The following is a 16,513-nucleotide window of genomic DNA, read 5'->3' on the forward strand; positions in this document are numbered from 1 at the left end:
CCATGACCCACACCCTCATTTTTGCCAGATTAGGATTCTGGTCAGGGTTGACACTTGCTGTTTTTAATTTTCATTTTATCATAAGCAGTTTAAGACTGTTGCCAGTGGTAATTTGCAATTTTTATCAAGACCTCTTCATTATAGCTTCTGACAGGACAGATGCTGTAATTAATCATGCAAGACAACTGGGGATAGTGGTCACACTGTTCTCAAAGAGGAGCCACTACAGAGCAAGAAAAGGGGGGAAGAAATGAACACTGAAATAATCATTTTCATCATCCTTTTTAATAGCAAGAACAACACAATGCCGGCTAGTTCTAGCCCCAAACAGAAGACAATTGCTTTTTCCTCTATACTTACCTTGCCACTTGCATCTTAACAAAAGGACCGTCAAATATATATATATATATATATTTCCCATTTTTTTAAGAGTTCCTGGATTTGGGCCATATGATCCAAATTCCCAGCAACGGACATTCTATTTCCAACTGAACACAGAAGATGATGCTTTGACCCAAATAAAAGTTGGTATGGGGTGTCTTTTCCCATCATATACGTATTCAAGGAACCGAAATTGAAATTTGACGAATCATTTTATTTGAAAAGTGAACATTTTCCTGGTTGTTGCATCAAAATACAGTCCACAGTTTTTACTGAAATGTGTTTATTCTATAGCAAGATAAAAGCATTTTTGTTTTAGTTAAGCAAAATACAAACAACTTAATTGCTGCTATCATAACTCATAAAAAAGTATAAAACAGCATAAAAACACAATAAGCAACGTAGCAATGAATGGTTTATGTCACCAGTGTTTACGTTAAAGCCTCGTTTATGAAAACTTTACAACACATGATATGAAAACTTACAACTTTGAAAGAAAATATTTACATTGATTATTCAGATGTGGTGTGTCTTTTAAATATTCTACCGGTATCACATCATAATAAAAACTCTTGCATTTTTTTTTAAATCTTAACTTTTTGTAATAACTGTTTTCATTTAAGTGCATTTCCCTTTTTAAAAATACAGTGTTTTTATTTTTCGAAACTTGTCACTCAAAACACAGAATATAATATTCACATTCTTTTCTTCTAATTGGAATGAGTATAATGGGCTAACAGTGGCCATAGATATCGTTACAACATATACTGTGGTTCGATTTGGAGAAGTCATGAGTTAAAAAAGTGGAAATGAGTCAATAATGGAATCTAATCACTTGCATTTTTTTTTTCTTTTCTGGAGAGATTTAGGAAAAAAAATAAGAGCTTTGGCAAAAGTCTGTGATTTACATTAATTTTTTTTTCATGACAAAAAAATGCCATCAACTATTCACGTCATACAAATGTTTGTATGAAACTGGATCTTCATATTTCAGGTAATTTCGACTGTGCTTTTTATCTTTAGGGCTCCGGAAGTTCAAAGAGCCTCGAAGTGCGGTGTATTCACTTCTGGGGGAAATAAGGCCATTTTCTATGACTCAGAGAGGCCAGTTTACAGTCATCAGTATGTCCCAGGATTCGTTAAACGGTTTGATTCACATATTGTAGGTATATAGCCTGAATAAATAAAAAAAGGCATCACATAAAAGAGCACAGCTTCTCTTGTTTAAAAACAAAGTGATTTATAGTCAGCTAGAAGATGATACTCAGCTACACTGTGTTCTTATTGCCTATCTAATAGACACTTGAGAGGACCATGTGATCTGTTACACGCGTCCGCACCATCGACAGCAACTTACAAGCGGTCGCTGCGGACGCACGCACGCACGCACGCACGGCGTACCCTCCTCCGCCGCGCCACGCAGCTCTGCGCGCCCGCCTCCGAGTGCACCTGCATGCCGCGGGCGGCTTCAGAAAATACTGACCTGGGACAGTACTTGAGTCTGTGTCTGAGCCTGTATTTGCGACTGGTGCTGCTGGGAGGCCGGCGGGGGGCTCCCGATGGCGGGGAGGGGCGACGTCATCTGGGAGGCGGCGGGGGAGTGCTGCCGGGGGGAAGGCTGGGACGGGTGCTGCATGTGCTGCAGCTGCTGCAGCTGGAGGTGCTGCTGCAGCTGCTGCAGCTGCTGCTGGCTGATCTGCTGCAGGTGCTGCTGCTGCTGCTGCAGATGCTGCTGCATGTGGTGCTGGAAATGCTGCTGCTGCATCTGCTGCTGGATCTGCTGATGCATTTGCTGCTGCTGCAGTTGCTGCTGCTGCATCTGCTGCATCTGCTGCTGCTGCTGCTGCTGTTGCTGTTGCTGCTGCTGCTGCAGCTGCTGCAGCTGCTGCTGGGTTTGCACGGAAGGGCTCACTTGGGTGGAGGACGCCGAGCCCACCAGGGTCGTTCCCATGGAGCTTATCAGCGGGGCCCCAATGTTCGAGGGCATGTTGGCAGCGATGGTGACCGATGTGACGATCTGGTTCATGGGGAGTCTCATGGTTAGGGGCTTGGGGGCGATCGACCGAGGGAGCGATTGTTGGAGAGTCTGAGGGGAGGCTGACACGGTCCCGTGTTGTGACAGCGGAGGGTTGAGAAGGAGCGAGGATGTCAGATTGGTGGACGCCAAGGTCTGCTGAACGGAACGGATGGTCTGGGCTTCTGCGGACTCGGCGGCAGCCTGCGCGGTGGGGGAGGAAATCCCCAAATATTAAGATACCCAAGGACCGACAATATGTAACTGTTTTTAAGAATCGTACATGGATTTTTTAAAAATGACTGCCATTATTCATTCTTCCCTGGACCCAAGTCGCTTGTCATGTGATTTTTTAGCTTCCCCTCCCCTAGGTAGAGTCAAAACCCCTACCCCTGGGATCTGGGCTGGCCCTATGCCCTTCCAGTCGCTCTGGGACTCTGCCATCACCACGTATGTGATAAGGGACACATGGCCCAGCCCCCTCTCAAAACCCAGCCAGCCAACTGCCATGCAGGTGAATGAGCCCAGCCCCCCGCCAACCTCCATGCTGACTGCAGGTGATGAGCAGGACTAGTGGGTCCTGCCAGGCCTAGACTGCAGAACTAGCCAGTTCCCCAGCACTCTCTGAGATAAATGCTCCTCTAAGTCACTCGGCTTTGGGGCTGGTTGTTACACGGCACGATGTAGCAAAAGCTGACTGATACATGTTCAAGAACAACTCTTCTTCAGCAGTTAAGTCTGAGCTGACCCGCATCATTAAGAAACATACTGAAAGAACAGAGTATCGACTGCCTGCATTCAAATCGCGCTCTGCTGCTTAACAACTTTGTGACTCTGGGGAAGTTAATTCACCCATCTGGTTCCTCAGTTTCCTTACCTATAAAATGGGGTTCTATGGCATTTACTTTATGTACCGGTTCTATTAAGCTAACTCCTATTTGTTAAGCATTTAGCATAGGGCCTGACCCACGGAAGCATATAGTATATGTGAGCGATTTTTATGAATTAACAATTACTATTACCAGGAAACTGCTACTCGAAAACACCAAGGTTCTGCACGTGCATGGTGGGGTGTGACAGTGCTCACACGAATAAAAGAAAAACATAACTGAATTCCGTAGAGATCCTAAATGGAAGTATTTTACAACCTAAGAAATTGTTCCAGTTTACCCAATATTTTCAAAGATCTCCACAATTCATCACAGGAGTCCTAGATGAGGGGAGAATGTTCAACACTCGGGTGACTGAATAACCTGCCACAAGATAAACAACTGATCTCATGTGAGGCTCAACTATGGAGAGAAATGACCTATTACACTCTGTGCTAAACATACATAATTACCTCCGCAAAAATAAATACTTCTACCCATGCAACAGTGATTGACATGACTGTGCTTACTAATTTTTCTCTTATTCTTCACAAAATTAGGTGTTTCTGGAGGGGATTAGTGGGAGCACCTTGAAGGCAACAAACTGATGGATTACACTCTCTTCAAGGATATTGAATATTTCCTTCCAGATTTGTATCACTCACATTTAAAAAAATCTACCATTAGAAGGAACCTGAGAGATGATCTTGTATTAAAAATCACTCAATGTAGGAGAAGCCATTGTCGATGGCTTCTGTTTCAACACATTATCGCTGGGAAGCACCACCTATCGGTGGACAGCTCTCTGGTTTTGTGCAGAGGTTTGGTGGGGTTGCATACCTACTAGAGGGGCACATTCTAAAGCCACAGGGTAAGAAGAAACCTGCAAAGACTCATTCATCATCTTTAAAAAACCATTAAATTACCCATAAGGTAAAATACACACAGTGTTGTATATACACCCATGAAAATAATTCTTATACACTCTAATGTTTAATGATCACCCAGCTAGTCTTAGGACGAAACTACAAGGGAAGTCTACGTTTAGACACCTGGGCAGTCACACCAGCGTGCCTTCAGATGCCACCCTAGTGGCAAATAGAAATGAGTGGATAAAAGAGGTCCTGTTTGCCTGCCAGCTTTACTCCCTCATGTTTTAATATTATGCTCCTATTAACTTTTGTTGGTTGTTGGGAAGATTAAAAGTAATATAGTAGAGACACATCTTAAGAGAGCGGGGCCAGGCTCTGAATGTAGGGGGATCAATTAAAGGCATATATGATGCAACCCTCCTCATGATTTCTAATGAAGGCTGAGGTTTTGCTGCCCGTGACCTCACTCCTTGGATGACACCTCACCTCTTGGATGACACCTCACTCCTTGGATGAGATCTTCTCTCTGGGGCACAGAGTTCAAACTTGGGCTTCCCACATGACGGCCTCTAACTTGAGGACCAAGATCACATGCCCCCGAATCCTTGCCTCCCTGATTCTTTTAATTATTTGAATATGGTCTGATTTTCAGTCCTCACCATCATGGAGGCAACCCTCCAGGTGGGTTTTCATTCCTCTCTAATTTGTAGGGTCCAAAACAGAGCCAAGTCTTCGGATGCGGTCTCATCCCCACGCTGTACAATAGACACTCTCTTCCTGTGAGATCACCACATTAGAAGCTATCTTACACTCTCGGTTCAGACTGAAATTATTCTGGACTTCTACCTCAAGGACTGTTTTTAGTTCCCTGCCAGGGCTCTGAATATAAATTAAGGATGCTCTCAACCTGCACTAACTTAATGAAAATAGAAAACAAAAAACCCCAACAAACGCTATTTTAGATTTATTCTTTTTGAATCCCATCCAATGGGTTTTCAGGAATCGCTGACTTCCATTTGGAGATACTTCTGAAGCCTGATTCTGGAATCCAGTGTGTAACTTTCACGTTACCCCTTCTACCTCAGCCACAGACTCGATGAGCCCAATCGTGGTTGCTGTTTCCTGAATGCCTTTTGAGTTACCGGCTCTTGGCTGAAATCCATGTGTGGTCAATTATTCATGCTCTAATGCACAAAGATCACCTACGCCTGCTTCTGGGTAAATGAGTGAATAAATGATCCACTTAGGAAGTACATGTACATTGTCCCTCTATTCGCGTCACCCTATCTCATTAGCCAACTACACCTCCATTCTTAACATCTGTAGCCCACATATTCGGCTGTTGTCTGCCAATATGCAAATCTGAGGCCAGGACTGGTACATCTTATATGATGAGTCTTGCAGCGTCTCAGAAAAAGGTTCTGCTATTGACCTGATGAATGTTGTCTCTTTCTAATGAAGTGGAAGGTGTCCTAACAGCTGACTGCAGGAAAAAAAGGGAGGACCTCTCCTGATCTGATTTGAGCAGCTGCCAATGGTAGATCTTAATATAAAGAAGAAACAGCTCAGGTGAGGAAGAGAAAAAGGAATTAAACCCTTTCTAAATGGCTTTGCCAGCAACGCCTACCATGGCCCGCAGCCCTACGTGGTACTTGAGGCAACAAGCATGACAATGGAATTCAATCCCCAATTGCCGGAGGAAATACATCAAGAGCAAAAACATTAGTTCAAATTATTCTCCCCAAAGCCTCTCTAAATTCTAGGAAGGCTAAAGACAAAGTTAATTAAATGTTAAAATATAACCTAATAGCTCATGCTCCTTTTGGATCAAGGTAATAATAATCTAGACTGACATTTGCTTTGGGATACTGGTACATTTTATAATCCATCAGGGTCCATTTTATACTCTATGTATAATACATATACATGCCTCTCTCTCTTTTTTTTTTTAAGGACTTGGAGCATAATTTTATTTTTAAATAATCTCTAGGTTTACTTATTTATCGGATGTGGAACAGTTTGGTCAAAAATGCAACATCCCCTATTACAATGATATAACCATTGGAGAATTTATGATAGGATGTCCCAAATATGACCAAAACACCGCCCCATTTATTTAGAGGACATTTGCACAGATTTCAGTCCCTGACAAGAAAGTGAAGATAAAGAGGCTATTAAAGATCCGTCTTTCGTATCTGTGTGTGTTAAGTAGTTTCAACACACAAAAAGAGAGACCAGGGAATCTTCTGGAAACAACTCTGACTCAGCAGCTTACATTAACTTCTATTTTTTGTGCCATCACTGTGGTCATCTCTCATGGAAACAAGTTAAGTTTATGAGTTGTTCAAGACGCCATTTTTGGTCACCTCTAAGGCGAGCTGCCTTGATGTTTTCAACGCTCCGGGTCTGTTCTCAGCATTGTAACTCAGAGACCTGCCAGTCCCCACCCAGGTTTACCTTAGAAACAAGGCTGGCCCGGTAGGCAGCCAAGGCCTTCAGGTACTCCTTTTTGGCAGCTTCTGTTTTCCTTTTATACACCTATAAAAAAAAGGCCACAATTAGCACCACCTTTAGCATACAATTTCCCAGCCATCAAAGGACAGTCGCACAAATGAGGTCACCATGTAACTCACCTAAAAAGTGGGGCTCCTTGGTTTTGATTTTTAAATGTGGACACATACACACACACAGAAATATTAAAACAAAACCCTGCCACCCTCATTGGAGCACAATCTCGATGTTTACGATGATAAATGAAAACAAGATTTCCGGTTGTAGCACAGACGCCTTGAGAGAAACAGCTTGAGGGCCTCGCGTTATGGCAGGAGATAAGGTGGCAAGAAGAGTAAAACTGGCTACAAAGGGTTCAAATTACGGAAAATAACGAATTTCTCCATCAGTGCCTTCTTTCCCTCACACACACATTTCTAACCGGCACCGAATCAGAGGATTCAAAAACCCACCACAACAGGTCTGCGGTTGTGAAGACACAGGAGAAAACATGAAACCACCTCGGTTTTCTTTTGAAGGAAAAAAAAAAAGTCAGAAATAGTTAAAAGATGAGAAATTTCCATCAGTGAGGCCAATGAGTTTCATAAACAAGTCCCAATATATGAAATGTGATGGGCGCTTCCTTTTCTTAATGGCGTCTGATGGCTGTGCGTTAGACCAAAGCGCAACCATCTTTTTTCTCCGGGGTTAAAAGACGTAGCAGTCTGCCAGTCCCTTAGGATTACATATCTGGGACAGAAAATCAGTGCGACACATACAACAATAAGCTCACCGCAAATGGGCAAATTTTATAGCTGCACCGTGCCAAACTAGTAGGAATGAGGTCATGATTTGTAAAGAAAAATCAAGGGTTTTCCTCTTGTCTTTATTCCTGAGATGGTGATCCTGTTTTATGACTAAGAGAGGTCTAGTCTTCTGAGGACATGGAACGTCCATCCCTACTAATGGTCATTGGGAGTTTCACGCAAGAAGCAAGGGGGCCATTCTTCCTCTCCATTTCTGCGGAGGAGCCGAAGGGGGGGACCAGGAGTCAAGGCCCTAAGGAAGTTATCTCCCCCCAGCTCGGCTAACCTCTCAATACCTCTCATATGGCTGAGCCTCCCAATGAACTTGGAATTAAATTTCAAATGCCTGGTGACGATAATGAGCCTCGTGGAGGCGGCTTCAAAGTTTGGAAACCCACCAGGACGGCACGAGGGTTCGGACAGAGGATCAAAGAAAAGGCAAGTGGGATGGACCTCATCCCTTTGTAGTGCCCTTTCTGAACAAAGGGGGCAAATTCCACATGATTTCAAATGAAAAGATGATCATCAGAAGTTCATACATGCAGGATGCTGCCTGAACGGACCCATTTCTCCTCTGAAGGGGTTCTGAACACGCTCCCTTAAGGGGGACCGAGAAATCCACATAACTGGAAGGGGAGGGGGGCTTGGAGTCATACAACTGTGTTTCTAAATTCCATAGCCTGGAAAGGCCATGATGAGAAGTAGTCCTATTAAGTGAATGTTCACTCAGAAAAGGTATAAGAGGGGCGCCTGGGTGGCTCAGGCAGTTAAGCGTCTGCCTTCAGCTCAGGTCATGATCCCAGGGTCCTGGGATGGAGTCCCATGTCGGGCTCCCTGCTCAGCAGGGAGTCTGCCTGCTTCTCCCTCTGCCCTTTGCTCCCCCCACCCCCGTTCGTGCTCGCTCTCTCAAATAAATAAATAAAATTAAAAAAAAAAAAGGGAGAGGAGAGGAGTGGGGAGAGGAGAGGAGAGGAGAAAGGAGAGGAGAGGAGAGGAGAAAGGAGAGGAGTGGAGAAAGGAGAGGAGAGGAGTGGAGAAAGGAGAGGAGAGGAGTGGAGAAAGAGAGGAGAGGAGTGGAGTGGAGAAAGAGAGGAGAGAAGAGAGGAGAGGAGAGGAGAGGAGAGGAGAGGAGAGGAGAGGAGAGGAGAGGAGAGGAGAGGAGAGGGGAGGAGAGGCTGGTAACCTTTTCATATACGGCCCTGCTGGATCTTCACCTCACCTGCTTTTGTTCTTCTCCGAGGCTGTCCCACATAGATGCCACGATTTTTGAGACCTCTCCAAAGGTGGCATTGGGGTTTTGCCCTTTAATTGCAGCCTGTGTGTCCCTGAAAAACAGGGCATATGCTGACACTGGCTTCTGGGGCTCGTTGGGGTCTTTCTTTTTCTTTTTCTTTGGAGTCTTGGGCTTCTTGCCAGAATCTGGAGCAGCCCTCTTCTCTCCAATGGCCTGCAAAGCAGGAAGAAAATTCACTGCCTGGGATGTCCTTGCAGAGACGGCGGCAAGACCTACCCAGGTCCGCCACTGTTCTTGGAAGGTTTTGTTCAACTGATTCATCAACAGAGGAATCCCCGGCAAAAGCAGGGGAGGGGTGAGTTTTCTTAGAGTTAACTGGACAGTAGAGATTGGCATTTAGAACACTGATTAATGAGACCCAGAAGTATCTTCAATACATTCACAACATATGCTCTAAATAGCAATTATGAGTAATGAAAAACAGAACACTCTGTACCAGGCAATGAAGTGTGTGCGTATCGTGTGCATATATGTGTATATATGCGTGTGTGTGTATGCGTTACATGTGTACGCATAAAATATTTTACATTTTCAAAGGTTTTAGAAGTAAATCTAAGTAATTCAGGATGTTGATTATATTCAGATATTTTAAATGACGTCCCTTGCCATAGTCACGTGCCATATATATGATCAGTCTGAATCGAGTTTTCGAAGCTTCACTTTTTTATTTTACCAGAATGTTACCTTGCTCACGGGTCTCCAGAAACTCCAATGGAAATTAGCTACAATCCCTAAGCTTGCACAGTAAAAGAAAGGTCCTCTTTATTTCTTAAAGTCATGATAACTTTCCAAACAGTAGGCTAACAAGAAATATTAAAAAAAGTCAAAACTTCTTTAACTGGAGATAGAGAGTTAATTGATAGTCTTCATTAAAATTAAAAACCTATAAGAGAGCAATAATTGATAGTTAGAATCACCACGGCTAGAAAGAAGACTGAGAAGAAAATAGTCCTATAGCTCCCCACATTTCTATACCACAGAGCTCCAGATTCACCTGCTACTCCCACCATCTGATTTCAGGGATCATATAATACACTTATCAGAGAAGCAGAAGAAAAGATGTATCAGCCTTGCCGTATCCCCCTAGAGATCATTTTGCAGTTAACTTCATCGGGAAAGCTGAAATATTTGACAAAATCAGTTTTAAAAGCCAGCCGTGGGGAAGATCAACAGAGATAGACTCAAGTTACTAACAGATTGGTTTTTAATGGCCTTGAGTCTGGAATCCTAAATTCAAAATTTTCCAAGAGTATCATTACTTTCTGAGTGAGAGTTATTTGGAACATAATGCGATTACTAAAATTCTTAAGGACAGCACTGCTAGGTAACGGGTCTCTGAAAGCTCTGGACCCGCAAGGTAGGGGGGAACCACAAGTCCACTTCTGCGTGGCCCTCCTTGAGTGATAACAACATGCGTACTTCATACAAGTAGTTCACACACTTCAAATGGTGGTAAGCCACATCTCAACTCTTCTCCAAAATGCCATCTTTCATAACTCACGATTAATTCATTCATTTTCAATGGTCTTTTTTTCCCTAAATGCTCAGGACAAACGAGACTTGTTTAATTCTAGTTAATGAATCTGAACTTAAAGGGACTCAGATGCTTTTCAGTTAGAGACCTTCAACGGGGGCCAAGTTTTCCTTCAGTGAAAAATACTGCTTTAGCCCCAAGGAAAAAAAAAATAGAGAGCCACAGATTTTTCTAATTGAGTCAAACAACTATATATTATGTTCCTGAAAGAAAAGTTGGCACTGGTGGCACCAACAATGCCCTGACCAATGGCAAGGTGAGAGTAATTTCCAGCTCAACATCACTCTCTGTAAACCAGCATTCCAACAGTGACAACCTTTGGTATCTTCCTTGGATAATCGTGACTTGCCCTAATCATCATTACCTTTCAAGAATAAACCTGAAATGAAGAATCTCACAGTTTAAACAAAAGTTCAGAATTAATTCTCTGAAAGAAACCTGTGCATAATTGACTGAAGAGCATTGGGAAAGGTGGAGAAATAGCTTTCCCCCAAAGAGACACCATCAACGATAATTTTAATCTTTCTTTCCCAGCTTAGTTGCTGAAAAGATAACAAACTGGATTCTTTGCCTTTACACAAAACCTAGACCCTTGGTTAAAAAGGAGTGAGGAATTGCAAATAAGGTTCTCCTTAGCCAGGACAATTTCAGCGTGGTACAAAAGTGCGTAGAAGATCAGTGGATATACGGGTGAAATGAAAGGAATCCATGTGAACTGTGTCCGGGCCAGTTGTACCTTAGCTGGGCCTTATTCACATCTCTTGAGTTTTTATAAACACTGTTTCTCATTTCACCTTCACAGAAATCCTTGTGAGTGTGAGCTGAGACTGTTAATGCATTTACCCAATCTGTGTCCAGTAGGGTGCTAACACATCCAGTGAAGTGGGGCGCTAACATGTCCAGTGGGGCGCTAACCTATCCAGTAGGGTGTTAACATGTCCAGCGAGGCACTAACATGTCCAGTGGGACGCTAACATGTCCAGTGGGGTGCTAACATGTCCAGTGGGGTGCTAACATGTCCAGTAGGGTGCTAACATATCCAGTGGGGTGCTAACATCTCCAGTAGGGTGCTAACATATCCAGTGAAGTGCTAACATGTCCAGTGGGGCACTAACATGTCGGGACAGATCAAATCCTTCTTCAAATCTAACCTCCTTTCCCTCTTCCTCCTCACTCCCAACCTTCTCTAGTTCCTCTTCTTCCATTTGCTACTTAAAAATAAATGATGCTGAGGGCTCTGGCCTTGACTTGCTCTTACACTCTGAGAAATTCTGATTACTTCAATGTCTTCCCATCTATGTGCTGATGGTCCCCAAATCTGTAGTCCCACCTCTAGACTCAAACGTGGGTGCTTCCAATTCAACCCAGACCATGCCAAACTCTCATCTTCTCCATGAGAGAAAAAGTAACACTCCTCTTTCTGAGCTGATTCTCTCATTTACTAATATCCATGCTGGCTCTCATACTAAAACCCCATTTATCTTTTATGCCTTCAAAAACATGGATTACCAAAACTTCATGACTCTCCCTCTTACACGTCTCGCTAATCTGGTACCTCCTGTCCATTCCTTCCTTTATCTAAAATGAAACACTTCGTAGCAAATGTTGATCAGTTTCCTTTCCTCCAGTCCCTCTCCTGGTAATACTTTCTCTATAGCCAAAGCCCTCTCTCTAAAGCATAAAGTTGCTTATGCCACTCCTGTCTATGCAAATAATTAATCAGCTCTCAACTACCTGCATGAGAAAGCTTAGCACATTTCATCTACTACTCTCTTCAATTCCTATTTCTTTCCTCCCCATATCAAACTATTCATGATACTCATAAATTGATGTGTACTTCCATTGCTCCCTCCACCAGAATGCTGGCCTCTCTCTTCTGCCTCACAAACTTTTATGTATCCTCTTAGACCTAATTCAAATATCACCTTCTCAATAAAGTCTTCCTCAAATCACTCTCCCAAGCAGAATCGATTACAATCTTAGCACACCAGATACATCAATTATACCTCTAATCACATCTGGAGCTAGTATTAAACATTCCTTTTCATCCCCAGTGGGGAGTCCCATGGGTAGTAATTACCTTATAAATCTTTATATCACCAGAACCAAGTAAAAGAGTAGGTGTACACAGAGTAGGTGTACAAAATATGATGAATAAGGAATGAGTAATTGTGTACCTGGGATAGGTAACTTTAATGAAACAGAATACCTTTCTAAATATCCAGAGAAGTCCTCCCTGCAACTAAGTTTTTATTTCAAACAATGTATATTTGAATTATCACTCTCTGTGACAAAAGCACAAATGTGGAGCGATTAGAACTTTCTAAGTGATAAACATCATAGAAGGTGCAAGGCTGCCAAATATGACAGTGGCTCAGCCAACTAACTGGATAAAACTTATCCACGTGAACATTAACTTAGAAGCAGAGCACTTCAGAATTCCTGGGGAATCCAATGTAAGTCCTCCCTTCCGCAGAATGGGAAAATCATGCCTGCAAGAGTGAAGTGACATGCTCAGTGCCTTATAACCAGTAGAGGAAGCCAGAGCTCCCAATTTCCGGTGGAATACGCTTTTCACAGAAAATGAGTATATAAAAGAGCGAAGAAAAAAATTAAACTGTCATGAATTTAAATGCTAGCCAAATCCACAAAGAGAAAGAAGGTACTACCATGAGTGAAATTCAAAGACACAGCACAGGGTGACTCCAATTCTCGGGTAGGTGACGTAAATACAGCGGTCAACTTACTCTGTTGGATTCATCCGCGTCCTCTTCATTGATGGAGCTGGAAGGGGAAGGGGTCGCAGATTTGCTCGCTGGAGGTGAAGGAGACGTGTGTGGCATACTGGCACCTCCCAAATTCAACCCCAACTGGGCGCTGAGCTGAGACTGGTTGATGGTGGTGAGCTGACTGGGAGCCATGATCCCAGAGCGAGCGGCATCGGTCATGTGGACGATGGACCTCATGATCAAGGAGTGATCCTGGCGGTACTGGGGCACTTGTGTGTGGCTCTGGTCCTAAAAAGGCAACAGACAATGGGGGGTGGGGATGGATTCTTCGTTTTCCCAAATACCAACAAGCTGAAAACGTTAGCACTGGTTCTTTAGATAGGTCTGACCTATTCCAGCATGACGGTCCCTACCCATTAACTCTAAGGACGCAGCCCCAAAGTTGAAAGGTCGAAAGCACAAAACCCAAATTATCCGGTCTAGTCTATTTCATGCTAGAACGGTCACTGGATGACTTTTAAAGAAAATAATAAGAGACTACTGGCAAAGAAAGAAAACTTCCAACTCTTGCTTCTCATTGAGGAACCAGACAAGACAGGGTTGAAGCAGAGACTCGGGCCTTTCTGGCTCACCAGTTGGTCCTCCATCCTTCGTATACACACATTCTGGTTCCATTGCCCTTGACCCAGCTCTGTGAGGGAAGGCGGATCCAGTCTTTACTTGATCCTTCCAGGAGTGCATCTGACATGTAGAGAGGATAGGCTTAGGGAACCACAGAGCCAACATCTGTTTGCTTCAGGGCACCCTCTCTATAAAACCCTCTGTGGTTAACCAGAGGGTCATTGCAATTCTGAATTACATTGTCAGGGGCATCTGGAAGTCATTCAGTGTCTTTGGGACTGGATATCACTTTCTTCTTCTTAAACCTGCCTTGTTTTCTTTCCTTCAACCCGCCGTGATTTAATGGACTAATGGATTTTTTAAAATATGTATAAGGAGGAGGTAGAGATCATCAGAATTAGTCCCTCTGAAAGTTGCTGCAGTCCCTGCAAAAGTAGCCTTCTGTGTTTGGCAGTCATATAAAAGGCTTTGGAGTTGTTGCTGCTGCTGCTTTTTTTAATTCCAAAGAATCACACACACAAAAAAAATGAAGACATGCTTTTAAACAACTTACTTTAAGACTTGTCATTTAGTGTGAGTCGGTGATTTTTCCCGAAACCAAATTCTCTTGACTCACAGTGACCCAGAATCTAATTTTATACACAAGCCTACACATTTTTAAGCGTTCCTCTTGAGTGTTTCTGATAGAGACTTATTTTTGCTCTTTAAATAAGCAACAAATGAGTTGTAAATATCTAAATTGGAGTGTTTAGTTTCTTAATATTAAATATATAAATGCCACTAAATAGGAAGCCATAGCTATCAATAGGGAACTAGTTGGATAAATTATGATCTATCGCACTACAAAGTATTATGAGGCTTTTTAAAATAATGAATTATATTTATGTGTATTGACTTAGAACAGGGTTTCCAGTCTTGGCTCTATTGACATTTTGAACCAGATAACTTTTTGTTGTGGGGCTGTCCTTTGCCTTGCAGGATATTTACAGCAACCCTGGCCTCTATTAGATGCCAGTAGCAACTTCTGGCTCCCCACCAGTCATGGCAATCAAAAATATCGCCAGACATTGTCCCTTGTGGGACAAAATTCTCCCACCTGAGAACCAGTGACCTAGAGTGATATCCAAGATATCGTAATTGAAAAAACAAGTTGTAGGGGCGCCTGGGTGGCACAGCGGTTAGGCATCTGCCTTCGGCTCAGGGCGTGATCCCGGAGTTATGGGATCGAGCCCCACATTAGGCTCCTCCGCTAGGAGCCTGCTTTTTCCTCTCCCACTCCCCCTGCTTGTGTTCCCTCTCTCACTGGCTGTCTCTATCTCCGTCGAATAAATAAATAAAATCTTAAAAAAAAAAAAGAAAAAACAAGTTGTAAAATACTTACAGAGGATAGCTCCTCCCCCCCCCACCTTTTATTTAAAAGGAGTATCTAAACTTTGAACAATGGTTACGTTATAAGGGGTAGAACTGGAAGGGTAAAGAGGAGAGCATCTTAAACGTTTCCATTTATAAAAACACAAAATGAAAAAAAACCCTATTTTTTTAGGAAAGCTGAAAGATCAATGAGTCGTTAAAATAGTATAGCTAATTGCTAGGGTTTCATCTTAAATAAACAAACTTCCCATTTCTTAATAATTTGAGTTATTCAATTGCTGTGGCATCCCTGGAGCAACGGGTCACATGTACCAGAACAATCCCACTCTTCCCTGTCTCACTGACAATATCGATATCCTCTTCCACTGTTCCTAAAATATCACATTCTATTGGCAGGTGTCCCTCTGCAGACTTGTACCACAAAAGTGGATTTTACATTATCGGCTTGTCCTAATTTTTTTTTTTATTAGCATTCTACCACTCGTTTAGCCTTTTCTCCTCAAAAATTTGAGCTGTCTACTCTTCCATGTCTTTTTTGTTTTTTAAGACTTTTTAAAATTTATTTGTCAGAGAGAGAAAGAGAGAGAGCACAAGCAGGGAGAGCGGCAGGCAGAGGCAGAGGGAGAAGTAGACTCCCCGCTGAGCAGGGAGCCCGATGCGGGACTCATCCCAGGACCCTGGGATCATGACCTGAGCCAGAGGCAGACGCTTAATTGACTAAGCCACCCAGGCATCCTTACTCCTCCATGTTCTTTTAAAGTTCCACCACTGCTTCTTTACGTCACTTCCACCCTCTAACTACTAGCAATTCAGCTATCTTCTTCTTTTTATTTTTTCTAAGTTTTATTATTATTTTTTAAGTAGGCTCCATGCCCAGCGTGGGGCTTGAACTCACAACCCCAAGATCAAGAGTCACATGCTTTACTGACTGAGCCAGCCAGGCGCCCCTTAAGCTATCTTATTCTTCATTCTATATTCCATATATGTTCTTCAGAATGCATTTAAAAAGTCTTTTCAGACTTATTTAAATCCAGATGTTTTAAGTATTTACAAGCAACTTCCAGAGTCCATTTGAATTAAGTATTTTAATTCGGACTGTAGAAGAATAAATTAGCCGACCGGCATGACCGTGAAATATGATGATCTGATTTATGCAACCTTCTCATGAACACAGCAGTTGCTTTGCTCCACCACCTATGAAAGTCAGCACGCGCAGATCCCCGATTGATCTCGCATCTACGGCGTTCCAGATGGATCTCATGGTCAAACAGAAGGCCAAGAAGTAAGTTTTCTTGGCTTCATCAGCTCTTTCTAGATTCTACCTGCAATGTCTCAGAGCGAGATAGGTGGGGAAACCGTGCTCTAGGGAGCACGGCCCAACAGTGGAAGGATGTGCTGACAGACAGAGATGAACGGGGCCCCGGGCTCTCTACCACCATCATCCCCCCACCCCGCCCTTCAACCAAAGCACTCTATTCACGAGAGTGCTCATAACATGTCACTTTTAAAAAAAGAGAGAGAGAGAAATAATG

General features: G+C 43.0%; 1 protein-coding gene across 2 annotated transcripts in view; it reads right to left on the minus strand.

Moving 5' to 3' along the window:
- Positions 1-597: 597 nt before the first annotated feature.
- TOX3 (TOX high mobility group box family member 3) overlaps positions 598-16,513 on the minus strand; it is a 104,676-nt gene continuing 88,760 nt past the window's right edge. For both annotated transcript variants that reach the window (XM_057314360.1, XM_048224048.2), the window contains exons 4-7: positions 13,008-13,277; positions 8,652-8,879; positions 6,594-6,674; positions 598-2,599 (exon numbers count right to left, since the gene is read on the minus strand). In XM_057314360.1, coding sequence (XP_057170343.1) covers positions 1,850-2,599; positions 6,594-6,674; positions 8,652-8,879; positions 13,008-13,277 — 1,329 coding nt within the window. In that variant the 3' untranslated portion in view covers positions 598-1,849. The remainder of the gene's footprint in view (positions 2,600-6,593; positions 6,675-8,651; positions 8,880-13,007; positions 13,278-16,513) is intronic.

This window comes from Ursus arctos, unplaced genomic scaffold, assembly GCF_023065955.2.
Source record: "Ursus arctos isolate Adak ecotype North America unplaced genomic scaffold, UrsArc2.0 scaffold_19, whole genome shotgun sequence".
Classification (NCBI taxonomy): Eukaryota; Metazoa; Chordata; class Mammalia; order Carnivora; family Ursidae; genus Ursus; species Ursus arctos.